This window comes from Panulirus ornatus, chromosome 7, assembly GCF_036320965.1.
Source record: "Panulirus ornatus isolate Po-2019 chromosome 7, ASM3632096v1, whole genome shotgun sequence".
Taxonomy (NCBI): domain Eukaryota; kingdom Metazoa; phylum Arthropoda; class Malacostraca; order Decapoda; family Palinuridae; genus Panulirus; species Panulirus ornatus.
The window spans coordinates 41,110,901-41,126,429 of record NC_092230.1 but is presented as its reverse complement, the minus strand read 5'-3'; the positions used below and the strand labels follow the sequence as shown (position 1 = coordinate 41,126,429).

The 15,529-nt window shown below is 39.9% G+C and overlaps 1 protein-coding gene across 15 annotated transcripts in view; it reads left to right on the top strand.

The window, feature by feature from the left end:
• Ars2 (arsenic resistance protein 2) overlaps window positions 1-15,529 on the top strand; it is a 74,135-nt gene that overhangs the window by 19,337 nt on the left and 39,269 nt on the right. For 8 of the 15 annotated variants that reach the window (XM_071663582.1, XM_071663574.1, XM_071663585.1 and 5 more), the window contains exons 6-10: window positions 3,833-3,899; window positions 4,185-4,408; window positions 5,937-6,079; window positions 6,202-6,444; window positions 14,842-15,008. In XM_071663582.1, the coding sequence (XP_071519683.1) occupies window positions 3,833-3,899; window positions 4,185-4,408; window positions 5,937-6,079; window positions 6,202-6,444; window positions 14,842-15,008 (844 nt within the window). Of the gene's footprint in view, window positions 1-3,313; window positions 3,476-3,832; window positions 3,900-4,184; window positions 4,409-5,936; window positions 6,080-6,198; window positions 6,445-14,841; window positions 15,009-15,529 lie in introns of those variants that run through there. The other 7 variants (XM_071663573.1, XM_071663580.1, XM_071663583.1 and 4 more) reach the window with 2 other exon arrangements.

Here is a 15,529-nt window from a genome sequence, read left to right as displayed (position 1 = left end):
AGAAGGAGAAGCAGGAGACCAAACTGGAGGTGGAAGGATGGAGTGAAAAAGATTTTGAGCGATCGGGGCCTGAACATAAAGGAGGGTGAAAGGCATGGAAGGAATAGAGTGAATTGGAACAATGTGGTATACTGGGGCCGATATGCTGTCAGTGGACTGAACTAGGGCATGTGAAGCATCTGGGGTAAACCATGGAAAGGTCTGTGGGGCCTAGGTGTGGAATGGGAGCTTTCGTTTCATTACATTACACACAACAGCTAGAGACTAGGTGCGAATGGATGTGGCCTTTTTTTTTTTTTTTTTTTTTTTTTTTCCTGGCATTACCTCGCTGGAGGTGGGGGAATGCTATTTCGTGTGTGTTGGGGTGGCGATGGAAATGGATGAAGGCTGCAATTATGAATTTGTACATGTGTATATAGGTATATGTTTGTGCATGTTTATGTATGTATACTTTGAATTGTATATGAATGTATAAGTGCGTGTGTAGGCTTTTATGTATATACATATGTATGTGGGTGGGTTGGGCCATTCCTTGTCTGTTTCCTTGCACTACTTCACTAACGTGGGAGACAGTGATTAAATATAATGAATAAAAAGAAATGTATGTGTATGTATATGGGCGTTTATGTATGTATGTATATGTGTGTGTGTATGAGTGGACGGGCCATTTTTTCGTCTTACGAGAGAAACAGCAATCAAGTATGATAAATGAATAAAATGAAATAGTAAGGCAAGCATGTAAGTAAGAGGAGAGGAGGGCAAATAGTTCCAGGTGAAGGTGGGTCTCTTTTCAGAGTTTATGTATGGTGTCACCTTGGCAGTTCAGTCTATTTACAGATGGGATGGTGGGGGAGTTGAGTGCAAGGGTCTTAGAGTCAGGTCTGCAGTCTGCGGGGGTGGGGACATCTGAGAGATGAGGCTGTTGCTCTTTACTGATGATACTGTTCTGATGGCAGACCTGAGGTAGAATCTGCAGAGGCTGGTTTCTGAGCTTTGATAATGTGTGAAAGGGAAAAATTAAGAGTTATTGTAAATCGAAGTAAAGGTTCAGTTTTAGAAGTAGGTGAGACAGGCCAATTAAAGTGTGAGCTTGAATGGAGAAAACTGGGAGGGGATATAGTAGCAGATGGAACTGCAGGACCTAAGTAAGCCACAGGATGGATGATGAAGCTAAGGACCTTAATGCACTGAAGAGCTTTGTCTATGATGGTAATGAATAGTGTATTTGATGGTGTGAAGTAGGGCAATAGATGATAAAGTGGGGAAGAGGGTCATTGTGTTGGAAATGAATGCTTGAGAATGATGTGTGGAATGTTGATCAAATACGGAATATTATGGTATGAGAGAGTTGTTTAGGTAAAAAGAATTTCCATTGAAGAATTGAAGAGGGTGTGATGAAATGGCAAGAACATATGGAGAGGATGAAGGAGGATAAGCTAACTAAGAGGTTATATATATCAAGTTGAGGGAACTGAGGAAAAGATGGAAGGCTGGAGTGAAATTTGCTTTCATTGTTAAGAGGCTTAAACTTGTAGGAGGATGTGAGGCATGCATGGTATAGAGCGGATTGGAGCAGTTGTAATGTATAGGGGGCAACATGCTGTTAGTGGGCTGAACCAGGGCATATTGAGCAGTTAGGGAAACCTTGGAAAGGTTTATAGGGTATGGTTGTGCACATGAGGCCTCTGGTTTCAATGCATCATTCATGACAGCTAGAGTGAGCATAAGCAAATGTGGCCATTCTTCATTTTTTCTTAGCACTTCCTTAGTTTTTGGGAAATGGTAGTCATTTATGAAAAGCTATATTTTGTCTCCAGTAGCCATGTATGCTGTTTCATTTGCTCAAATTATTCTCCAAGAGTAATTTTTTCTAGCTTGAACATGACTGCTCTATTAGATATTTTCTGTCACACATATAAAGAGAACATGTTGAGCTCAGATGCTTTGACTATTGTTGTAGATATCAGCAGTATAGCATATTTAAAATAGCCAAGTGGAATCAAGAATTATTGATTTGATTAGTTTGACAAAGAATATTTTGAATATTGGTGAGAACTGAGAGACCAAATTGGAGATGGAAGGATATGGATAGAAAAGGATTTTGAGTAATCAGTACCTGACCTTGCAGGAGGGTGAAAGTTGTTCATGGGATAGAGTGAATTGGAATAATATGGTATACTGGGGTTGACGTACATCTGAAGCTTCTAGGGTAAACCATAGAAAGGTCTGTGGGGCCTGGTTGTGGATAGGGAGATGTGGTTTTGGTGCATTTCATATGACAGCTAGAGAATGGACATGAGCAGATGTGGCTTTCTTCTGTTCCTGGCACTACCTCACTGATATGGGAAATGACAATTATGTATTAAAGAAAATAGGGGAAGTTAAAGGAAGAGTATAACTAAGGGTTAGAGGATCAGAAGTAGCTGTAAGGGTAGAGAGGTGTCTCGCTAGTGCTGTTCTTGGGCTGCGTTAGGGTAGCACACATGAATGAAACCTGCCCTATGATTACTGAATCTGATGACATAAGATAAAACCTGTGTAAGTCAGACTGTGCTTTCTTGGCCTGTGCATAGTGGAGAGAAAGTGTATTACAGTTGGGGAAATATATAATCATCTTTATCAATGCCTTCACAATATTTTGTGTAGTTTTCATCCCCAGCTCTCGACCTTTGGTCGTGCTTGACAGTCAAAGTATATTTAGAATAATAAGAATTTTGTCTTTTGTAATTATGTTCTGGTGAAGAAACCAAATAGTCTGCTGCAGAAATTGGAGATTTTTCCCAAAAGCTCAAAATTTAGATGGAGGGTTCCCTAACTGTATTTTCAGTTGGCATCACCTTTGCTCCTTTTATCTTATTTACTTATGTTGCTTTAGACTTTCATCTTAAGTTACACATGGAATAAAGGGTATTGGAACTTAGGTTTGCTTTGATAGTGCTTCAAGGAATTAATATTGGAATTATTCAGAATCATGTCTAACACCCGAAAAGGGAATCAAATCCTCTTGTTAGACGTGAATTCCATTCAAGAATAGGTAGTTGAAGTAGGTTGATCTTTACTATTGGCCAGGTTATATTTTTCAAATTATAGTTTAAAATACTTTGCTCTGGAAGAAGCTCTCAATAGCATTTTCCTATGATGATTAATTGATGAAATCTAGATATTAAGATGGGATGTCTGCTGTAGGCATTTCCCTACGTAATCTAACATTTGCCCCCTAACAGTTGTTTTTCCAGCTTCTACCAGCTGCTGCAGACCTCAAGCCAACTTGAATTTGTTGTGGTGAACTGACGAAACGCACATGGGGCTCGTTTCCGCGGTTAGTTTAGGGTCGCTGCGCGCAATGCAGTGTTAATGATGCGATCTGAACGTGTATGTTAGTTAGGGGGTCGCACAATGACCTATCGTTCGCTTCGCTATCTTCTTATCGAGCCCATGTGTGAAACAAACATGTTGCAATGTTCAGCCAAGGCAGGTGAGGTTTACTGTGCCTAATGGTAACATATTTCATATATCTTCCATTGTCACCAACACTGAGACAAAGTAAATCGCAAGGGATCCAGAAACGACGACATGCAGCATCACTTACACACCCGGTTGTTAGGAGTGCCTAATCACAAATAAATACAGTAAATTCAAATAAGTTTAGTTCATAATGTGCTGGATGTACAATGGATGACCCTAATAAGTACTAAGCTGATGAGTATGTAAGTTTTTGTATTGAGAAGTGAAGGAAAAAGCTCTTTCGGCCACATGTCATAAGGAGTAAGTGAGGAGTTGGTCATTTATTTTTGCTCACCAGTTTCTAATGCATTATAATACTTTACTTTAGGTTCAAGGCCAAGTACCATCCAGAGGAATGTGTCAAACGCAGAGAGGAGCAGTTAGCCAATCTAAAGGTAAGATGCTGAATTATTTTTTAGAGGAAAAAGTGTAATCATAGTGCAGTGGATATTTGCAGTTTTGGTATGTAGATAGTATTCTGTTAAAGTAGCTAAGATCAGAATTATGTTAATAGGCATGGAATAATGGAAGGGTCTTGATGAAACAACCATATATATGTAAATGGTAACTTGAATTAAACTTAGATATAAGACAGTTCATTGATTGTCTGCTAGATTTTATATTTAACATTTTATTGCATGGATAGTGTCCTCTAACTTGTTATTTTCTTTGCTTCCCAGCGGAGAGTGTCTGTATTTACAGAACTCTACGAGGCTAACCGCATGGAGAACATCAGTGTAGATGCAGACCAGTCGGATCAGCTTCTGAAATTACTTGATTCCGTAGTCATCAAGCTGGAAGGGGGCACTGACCTAGACCTACAGGTGTTGGATCAGGTGCCAGAGGAGGATGTAAAACCACAGATTAATGAAGAGGAAAAGAAGCCCTTCATATTGGGTGAAGAGTAAGTTTAACTGACTGAACTTTACATTGTCATTATTTAGGTCATTAAGTGATATGAATAGTACATCTGTCAGTGTTGCAGCCATCCAGAGGAAGGTGCAGGGGTTGAAAAGAGGATAAATGAGAGCAAGATGATAAATGATCAGTAAACTGTAGAGACAATAGATGTTTTGGAAGGAGGTTGATAGTGTTAGAAGAACAAGAGAACAAATGGGAATATAAGTAAAAGGAGCTAATCAGGAAGTATTCATAAGTGGTGATGAGATGAGGGGAGATGGAGTGAGTATTTTGATGGATTGTTGAATTTGTTTGATGATAGATAAGAGTGACAGATATAGGGGTTTTGGGTTGGGAGGATGTGCATAGTTGTGGAAAATGGTTTAGGTTAAGAATGGAGAGATGGTGAAAGCCTTGCATAAGTTAAAATGTGACAAGGCAGTTGGAGTTGATGGTATTGCAGTTTAATTATTTAAGGACGGGAGTTACTGTGTTGTTGTTTGGTTTGTAAAGATTTTCATTATTTGAAAGGATCATGGCAAGGTGCCTAAGGGTTGGTGGAATGCTGGTATAGTGCCTTTTTATAAAGGCAAGGCAAGGTGAGTGTTCAAACTACATAGGTATAAGATTGTTGAGTGTACCTGGAAAGTTGAATGGGAGAGTGGTGATTGAGAGAGAGAGGGCATTTACAGAGCATCAGGCTGTGGAGGAACAATGTCATTTCAGGAGAAGTTGAGGAAGTGTGGACCAGGTCTTTGCTTTGAAAAATGTGTTTGAGAAATACTTAGAGAAGTAAGTATTACTATGTGGCAGTTATGCATCTGGAGAAAGCATATGTTGGGGTTGATAAAGATAGCTTGTGGAAGGATTCAAATATATGTTGTGGGTGGAAAGCTACTAGAAGCAGTGAAAAGTTTTCATTAAGAGTGCATGGGATATGTATGACCAAGAAGAGAGGAGAGTGAGTGGTTTCAGGTGAAGGTTGGTCTGCGGGAATGGTGTGTGCTGTCACCATAGCTGTTTGTTTTGTTTATGGATGAGATGATGAGGGAAGTGTAGCAAGGGTCTTGGAGAGAGGGATGAATATGCAGTCCATTGTAGATGAAGGAGAGGGAAATTAGTCTGTTGTTTGCTGATGTTACAGCGAAAGTGTCTGAAATGGGGAAGTTGAGAGTTAGATTTATTTGGGTAGAGGAACAAGTTAGTTGGGGTGTGAGTTTGAATGGAGGAAATTTGGGAGAAGTGAAGTGCTTCAGATACCAGGCGCTGCTTTGCTAACAATGGAAAGCACTGATCATGTATTGAAGAAAGGAAGACAAGGGAACAAGGAGAAGGGGTAGACAAGATTGGAGATTGAATGTGTTAGTGCAAAATATTTTGAGTGATTGGGGCCTGAACATGCATGAGGATGAAAGGTGTGCATAGGATAGAGTGATTGGAACAGTAAGGTTTGCAGGGGTTAATGTGTTGTCATTAGCCTGAACTAGGGCATGTGAAGTGGCCAGGAGAATTAAAAAGAATTATTTTTGCAGTTCTGATGATGGTGAAGACAAAGAAAAATCAGAAGAAAAGAATCCAGATGAACCACTTAAGATGGATATGTCTGAGGAGCAAATGGAACTACAGAAGAAGGCCAAAGAATACCTCAGACAAAAGGGAACAGATGGGGAAAAAGGTCAGTTTTCCATTAGTGTGCAACATAATATACTTTACTCTTCATTGTGACTCTACTCAGTGCTTAGCTGAGTTCATAATGTTCCTCTTGATTGTATACATGCTCATTGTTTACCCCAGCAGAAACTCGAAAGCGAAAACACTCGGGAAGTTCTTCTTCTAGTTCTTCAAGTGAATCGGAGGATGAACCAATGGATGATGATTTAAAGGAACCACCTCCACCTGGCATGGAGAATGAGGGAAGTGTAGATGGTTTGAAAATAAGAGAAGAGGAGGAGGAGAAAAAAGAAGAGGAGAAGAAAGAGAATGGTATTGAGCCCCCTGGTGAAGAGAATGGGGAGAAAGAAGAGAGGGAGGATGGTGAAGGTAAATAGCAAGTCTCTGTTTTGATATCATATTAATACTGTTTCATACATTTGTAATACTTGGATACAACAAAAATTGTATTGATTATGGTTGGGGTTCTTGAATTCTAAATTAGGCATATTTTTGCAATACTTTTTGCTAGAGAGATTCAGATATTGTGCAAATCTCAGTCATAAGGAAACTCAGTTTGGTGGTTTTCAATGTAAGTGCAGGGTTAGGGACTGATGACCCCAATAACACACCAGATATTGCCCTTAAAGTGTAATTAAATTTAGTCTAATTAAATTCTTGAAATATTTATTTATTTATTTTGCTTTGTCGCTGTCTCCCGCGTTTGCGAGGTAGCGCAAGGAAACAGACGAAAGAAATGGCCCAACCCACCCCCATACACAATGTACATACATACACGTCCACACACGCAAATATACATACCTATACATCTCAGTGTACACATATATATACACACACAGACACATACATATATACCCATGCACACAATTCACACTGTCTGCCTTTATTCATTCCCATCGCCACCTCGCCACACATGGAATACCATCCCCCTCCCCCCTCATGTGTGCGAGGTAGCACTAGGAAAAGACAACAAAGGCCCCTCTCGTTCACACGCAGTCTCTAGCTGTCATGCAATAATGCCCGAAACCACAGCTCCCTTTCCACATCCAGGCCCCACACAACTTTCCATGGTTCACCCCAGACGCTTCACATGCCCTGATTCAATCCACTGACAGCACGTCAACCCCGGTATACCACATCGATCCAATTCACTCTATTCCTTGCCCTCCTTTCACCCTCCTGCATGTTCAGGCCCCGATCACACAAAATCTTTTTCACTCCATCTTTCCACCTCCAATTTGGTCTCCCACTTCTTCTCGTTCCCTCCACCTCTGACACATATATCCTCTTGGTCAGTCTTTCCTCACTCATTCTCTCCATGTGCCCAAACCATTTCAAAACACCCTCTTCTGCTCTCTCAACCACGCTCTTTTTATTTCTACACATCTCTCTTACCCTTACATTACTTACTCGATCAAACCACCTCACACCACACATTGTCCTCAAACATCTCATTTCCAGCACATCCACCCTCCTGCGCACAACTCTATCCATAGCCCACGCCTCGCAACCATACAACATTGTTGGAACTACTATTCCTTCAAACATACCCATTTTTGCTTTCCGTGATAATGTTCTCGACTTCCACTCATTCTTCAAAGCTCCCAGGATTTTCGCCCCCTCCCCCACCCTATGATTCACTTCCGCTTCCATGGTTCCATCCGCTGCCAGATCCACTCCCAGATATCTAAAACACTTTAATTCCTCCAGTTTTTCTCCATTCAAATTTACCTCCCAATTGACTTGATCCTCAACCCTACTGTACCTAATAACCTTGCTCTTATTCACATTTACTCTTAACTTTCTTCTTTCACACACTTTACCAAACTCAGTCGCCAGCTTCTGCAGTTTCTCACATGAATCAGCCACCAGTGCTGTATCATCAGCGAACAACTGACTCACTTCCCAAGCTCTCTCATCCACAACAGACTTCATACTTGCCCCTCTTTCCAAAACTCTTGCATTCACCTCCCTAACAACCCCATCCATAAACAAATTAAACAACCATGGAGACATCACACACCCCTGCCGCAAACCTACATTCACTGAGAACCAATCACTTTCCCCTCATCCTACACGTACACATGCCTTACATCCTCGATAAAAACTTTTCACTGCTTCTAACAACTTGCCTCCCACACCATATATTCTTAATACCTTCCACAGAGCATCTCTATCAACTCTTATCATATGCCTTCTCCAGATCTATAAATGCTACATACAAATCCATTTGCTTTTCTAAGTATTTCTCACATTCATTCTTCAAAGCAAACACCTGATCCACACATCCCCTACCACTTCTGAAACCACACTGCTCTTCCCCAATCTGATGCTCTGTACATGCCTTCACCCTCTCAATCAATACCCTCCCATATAATTTACCAGGAATACTCAACAAACTTATACCTCTGTAATTTGAGCACTCGCTCTTATCCCCTTTGCCTTTGTACAATGGCACTATGCACGCATTCCGCCAATCCTCAGGCACCTCACCATGAGTCATTTTTTTTTTTTTTTTTTTTTTATACTTTGTCGCTGTCTCCCGCGTTTGCGAGGTAGCGCAAGGAAACAGACGAAAGAAATGGCCCAACCCCCCCCCCCCATACACATGTACATACACACGTCCAGACACGCAAATATACATACCTACACAGCTTTCCATGGTTTACCCCAGACGCTTCACATGCCTTGCTTCAATCCACTGACAGCACGTCAACCCCTGTATACCACATGACTCCAATTCACTCTATTTCTTGCCCTCCTTTCACCCTCCTGCATGTTCAGGCCCCGATCACACAAAATCTTTTTCACTCCATCTTTCCACCTCCAATTTGGTCTCCCTCTTCTCCTCGTTCCCTCCACCTCCGACACATATATCCTCTTGGTCAATCTCTCCTCACTCATTCTCTCCATGTGCCCAAACCATTTCAAAACACCCTCTTCTGCTCTCTCGACCACGCTCTTTTTATTTCCACACATCTCTCTTACCCTTACGTTACTTACTCGATCAAACCACCTCACACCACACATTGTCCTCAAACATCTCATTTCCAGCACATCCATCCTCCTGCGCACATCTCTATCCATAGCCCACGCCTCGCAACCATACAGCATTGTTGGAACCACTATTCCCTCAAACATACCCATTTTTGCTTTCCGAGATAATGTTCTCGACTTCCACACATTTTTCAAGGCTCCCAAAATTTTCGCCCCCTCCCCCACCCTATGATCCACTTCCGCTTCCATGGTTCCATCCGCTGACAGATCCACTCCCAGATATCTAAAACACTTCACTTCCTCCAGTTTTTCTCCATTCAAACTCACCTCCCAATTGACTTGACCCTCACCCCTACTGTACCTAATAACCTTGCTCTTATTCACATTTACTCTCAACTTTCTTCTTCCACACACTTTACCAAACTCAGTCACCAGCTTCTGCAGTTTCTCACATGAATCAGCCACCAGCGCTGTATCATCAGCGAACAACAATTGACTCACTTCCCAAGCTCTCTCATCCCCAACTGACTTCATACTTGCCCCTCTTTCCAGGACTCTTGCATTCACCTCACATACATTAAATAACCTTACCAACCAGTCAAGAATACAGTCATCCCTTTTTTTAATAAATTCCACTGCAATACCATCCAAACCTGCTGCCTTGCTGGCTTTCATCTTCCGCAGAGCTTTTACTACCTCTTCTCTGTTTACCAAATCATTTTCCCCAACCCTCTCACTTTGCACACCACCTCGACCAAAACACCCTATATCTGCCACTCTATCATACAGAAATCTTAAAACATATGTAGCTTGTACACACTGTCAGAAAAGAAATCCATTGTGAAATGAATTAATGGCTTTCAAATATAACAAAAAATTATTTAGAGTTACATGATAACATTGCGACCTGGTCCTTTGCTAATTACGAAGTGAATAGGGTGTTTTGATAGCCTGATGGTAGGGAGTGAAGGGGGTGTTTTAACAGCCCGATGGGAAAGCAAGACTTTAAAAGAAAAACGTTTTCTTTTTCTTTTGAACCAGGTTTCACATTCTTATCTTAATTCATACACGCATTAGAAGGGCAGAGATGGGTATGTTTGTTGTACATTTGTCATTTTGGTGCTGTATGGATGCATAGCTTGGGCTTAAGACTTGAATGTAAAGGGGGTGTTTGAAATGAAGTCTTCAGTGACAATTTTTGGTGTGAAGAGGGTTGATCAAATAAGAAATGAGAGGTGTGGTAGAATGAGGATTATGTATGAGAGAGCTGAAGAGGATGTGCTTAAATGGAGAGGATGAGTGGAGAAAGGATGACTAAGAGAATATATGCTCTGAAGTTGAGGGAACAAGGAAAAAGGTGAAACCATGAAGGCATTGGAAGGATGGAGTTAAAAATGCTCTGAAATTTCAGTGCAGGAACATGCAGAGGAAGGTGAGGTATGCATGGATTAGAGTGAATTCAAATGTTTTGGTGTACAAGTTGTGATGTACTGTCAATGGGCTGAACCAGGGCTTGTAAAGTGGTCAGAGTAAACCACAGAAAAGTTTGAAGGGCCTGGTTGTGGATATGTAGCAATGGTTTTGGTGCATTATACATGACAGGGACAGAGTGGATGTGAACAAATGATGCTATTTTTTGTCCGCTCTTTGCTCTTCCTTGCAAAGTCTGGAAATGGAGAGCATGTATGTAAAAGAAGACATTAAAAGTTACCTGGGGTGTGAGTTGGAATGGAAAAAATTTAGAGGAAGTAAAGTGTTTAGATACATAGGAGTGGACATGGCAGTGAATGAGAACATGGGAGCTGTGCTGAGTCAAAGGTGTGTGAGAGGGTGAAGGAAAGAGAGGTCACTGTCTATGAGGGTAAAGATGGGCATGTATGAAGGTATAGTAGTTTTTACAATGTTGTATGGGTATGAGGTGTTGACTTTAGATGGGAATATATGGAAGAGGGAGATTATATCGGAATTGAAAAGTTTGAGTTCGATATGTGATGTGTAGTGGGTTGATCATGTAAGAAATGTTTGGGTAAGGAAGAGGTGTGCTAATGAGAAGAGTGTGGTTTACATGAGTTTTCTTTAGAAAGACAGACAACAGGAGGCCAGATTTTCCCACAACTGGGTTGTCTGGTTAAAAAAAAAAGGGGGGGGGAGTTTAGTAAGGAAAATGTAATTCCACTCAGCAGGATTTTAAGTTGTCACCAACTCCCCACTGCTGCACATCAGCCTTTTAGTGTCTCCATTACCTCTGTTTATTTCTCAGAGTACATATATCTGAATTTGTAAGATACTTTTCTAAACTACTTTTGAAGGTATTTATAGTCTAAACATTTACTACGTCTGACAGTAACTTATTCCAGTGCTCAACGCACCTATAGGAAAATGAGCTTTTACCTGCATCCATACAACATCTCTTAGCTTTGAGTTTTATTTCATTTGTCCTGGTAACTGTATTTTCTTGTATTTAGAAAAGATGTTTGTGATTTATTTTATCGAACTCGTTAGAAATTTGAACATTTGGATTAAGTCACCGCAAAGTCTACGTTTTCTAAGGTAGAAGACATCCAGTCAGTTTAATTTTTCTTTGTATGCCAGATTTCTAAGAGATGGGATTAATTTTGTCATGCATCTTTGTACTTGCTCTAATTTTTCCTTGTCTTTTTTATAGTTTGGGGCCAAAACTGGATGGCATATTCAATGTGTGATCTTACTAGAGAATTATAAAGTGTGAGAATTGTTTCTGGTGTTTTGCAATATACGTTCATGGTTATGAAACCTAATATTTGGTTGCCTTTTTTACTTGCTGCTTGACACTCTTTAGTATACTTCAGATTGTTGCTAATGACATCTCCAAGAACCTCCTCTTCATTTACTTTAGTTAGAGAGTTTTTGAATAGTTTGTAGTCCTAATGTATATTCTTGTTTCCAATGTGTATAACTTTACACTTGTCTCTATTAAACTTCATTTGCCATCTGTCTGACCACTCTGCCTGTTTACAGCTCCCCCTCCTAGTTTGGTGTCTTCAACAAATTTGGAGATCTTAGATATGAGACCGAGTTCTAGGTCATAATGTATATCATGGTTGAGAAAGCTGAGGACAGCTAACTGGAATGTTTTGGACATATCGATAGATTAGGTGAGGAGAGGGTTACAAAGGATATTTGTGGCAAAAGTGAAGGGGTCAAGAAGGGTTAAACCAAATTGGAGATGGAAGAAATGAGTGGAAAAGGTTTTGAATGTTTGGAGTTTGAACAGGCAGGAGGGTGTGTGCACAGGATAGAGTGATTTGGAAAAGAGTATGGCTGAGAGACTTGTAGAGGGTGAATTGAAATCGTTTGGACTTATGTAGAGATTGGGTGAGGAGAGGGTGACAAGTTATTTGTGGCAAAGTGAAAGGGACAAGAAGGGATAGACAAAATCAGAGATGGAAGAATAAATGAAAAAGATTTTTGAGTGTTTGGGGCATGAACAAGCTGGAGTGTGTAAGGTGCCTGTGAGATGGAGTGATTTGGAGCATTGAGGTGTACAGGGACTGACGTGATGTCAGGAAACTGAGCAAGGGCCTATGAGGCAGTTGGGAAACTATGGGTAGGGTTTTGGGTCTGATTGTAGATAGCGGGCTGTGTTTTTTGGTGTATTACACAGGGTAGCTATAGAAAGGATGTGAGAAAATGAACCCACATCGTTCTCTATTCTTAGTACTACCATGCTAAAGCAGGAGATGTCAGAGAAGTACAAAAGAAAAGTTATTACATACAGGATTTTTTTTTTTTTTTTTTCCTCCATATCCTGTGCTAGTGAGGTAGCTCTAGGAGTAGACAAAGAAAGGCCACATTTGCTCACATCTGCTCTATATCTATCATATGCAATGTACCGAAACTATGGTTCCCTCAACTAGGCCCCATAGTCCTTTCCATGGTTCCCCCTGGACACTTCATACCATTGACAGCATCACATTGTTCCAGTTCACTATCACGTACACATCTTTCACCCTCCTGCATATTGAGGCCCCAGTCACCCAAAATCTCTCTCACTCCATCTTTCCATCTCCATTTGGTCTAACCCTTATCTTTGTTCCTTCCACTTCTTATGTGTAACTTTTTTTGTTTAATTTTCCTCACTCTTTCTCTGCACATGTCCAACATTTTAGCACATCCACCTCAGTTCTCTCAACTACAGTCTTTTCATCACCACACCTTTCTCTTACCCTTTCATTACTTAATTGATCAAACCACTTCACATCAAATATTGTCCTCAAACATTTCATTTCCAACACTTCCACCTTCCTGTGCATAAAGTCATCTATAGCCCATGCCTCGCATACATGCAGAATTGTTGGGGCTACTATACCTTCAAACATAACCATTTTTGCCCTTTCAGATAATGATCTCTCTCTCTCTCTCTCTCTCTCCACACATTCTTCACTGCTCCTAGGACCTTTTCCAGTGACTTTCAGTTCCATGGTTCCATTCTCTGCCATGTCCACTCCCAGGATTCCAAGACACTTTTTTTTTTTTTTTTTTTTTTTTTTTTTTTTTTTTTTTACCTCGTCGCTTCTACCTCTAGTTTTTCTCCAGTCACACTCACAACCTAATTAACTTGTCCCTCAACCCTGCTAAACCTAATAACCTTGCTCTTATTCACATTTACTTTCACCTTCATCCTTTAACACACTCCCTTACTCCCTCACCTTCTCTAATAGTTTCTCCCTCAAAACTGCTAATGGTGCTGTGTCATTAGCAAACAACTGACACTCCCTAGGCCTTCTTATCCTCAACAGACTGCTTGCTCACCCCTCTATCCAAGACTCTCTCATTTACTTTCCTCACTGCCCCATCCATAAGAAAATTAAATAGTCATGGTGACATAACACACCTCTGCTGCAGACTTTCCTTGACTTGGATCCACTCTCCTCTTTTCCCACCTGTGCACATGCATTACGTCCTTAACAAAAACTTTTCTCAGCTTCCAATAACTTTCCTCTCATACTGTATTTTCTCTTAAGACCTTCAACAAGGGATATCTATGAACCTTATCATATGTTTTCTCCAGATCCATAAATAAAAGAAAGTTATAGCCTTGAATACTTCTGGTAACTAACCATATTCATATGTGAATAACATTGTTATAGCTTTTTGTTTTCAAACAGAATTACATGAAATCCATGGTAGTATGCTATAATATATATTTTGATTAAAAGGGGCCATAAGTTTCCAGATACTGAGTTGACTAGAATTTTTTAACACTAAACAGCACAGGATATGAGTTTTGTAGTCAAAAGTTCTAAAGGTGTCTTTCCCTCCCTCCCTCTCTCTCCCCCACTACTACATGAAGGTTTTTTAATGTGTTGAAAAGAAAATTGAAGTATTAACTTTAATAGGAAAAATCCTGTGTGTATTTTCATAATCTTGTATGAGAAATGCAGACTGTAGATACCCATATATACAGTTGAACGAATTTACAGTGTTATAAGATAATTATTAGTGTATTGATTAGTTGTCAGTGGTACCTGATAATTGAGAAGATGGTTTGCTGTGAAATTTATGAAGAAGAGACTTCATTTATACATTGCCAATGAAAGTTAAAGCACATTGCAAGAAAATGAACAGAATAGGTAGAATAGAACAAAGTAGGAGATAAATGTATAATCCTTTAAAATTTTAATGTTCCTGAGACCTTTTTTGTTTTCTCATAATTTTTTTTTTTTTTTTTTTTTTTTTTTTTTTTTTTCTGTTAACAAATGGGATGTAATTTGTAAAATGCTCTGCCAGAAAGTGAGTCCAAGACCAGTGATAAAGAAACCAAAGAAAAGGAGAAAGGTGAAGAGGAGGAAGGCAAAGACGAGGAGGAAGAGCCTCGGCCAAGAGCTCTTCATAAGACTGCATCAATTTTCCTACGCAATCTTGCACCAACTATCACAAAACAGGAAGTGGAAGCTGTAAGTTGATAAATGTTATGACCATGAATGTGCATCCTTCATGGAAATCTTTCATGAATAATTTTTGTACATATGCTGTTTCATGTTTATTTATAGTCGGATCAAACTTGAGGTACTTTGTTATACTTGCCTTAACCATAATTATTCTTTCGTCCTTAGGAGTAATCTTCATTTAATCAATGTCTCAGAATTGTCTTATAATCTCCAGAATATGTTAATGTGAGTTAGGGATCTCAATTCTTTATAGTCTTCAATATGCTTTCACTACAAGCTTATATTACCATTTTACTGCTAAGGGCAAAACTCATGTTTTATGGTATGTTTAAAGATAGTAAGATCAAAAAGTGCTATTTGCTGAAAAACACCCAATATTACTCTGCAGTTAATTAGACTTTTAGTCAGTTGTGTTCTCACTTCTAGTTGATTGTTTCCAATATCTGACCTGTAAGTAGATAGGTGTTATTTATCAAACCTAACCTAGCTGAACACCTGTGCTTACAGCAAGTGTCTTCCCATTACAC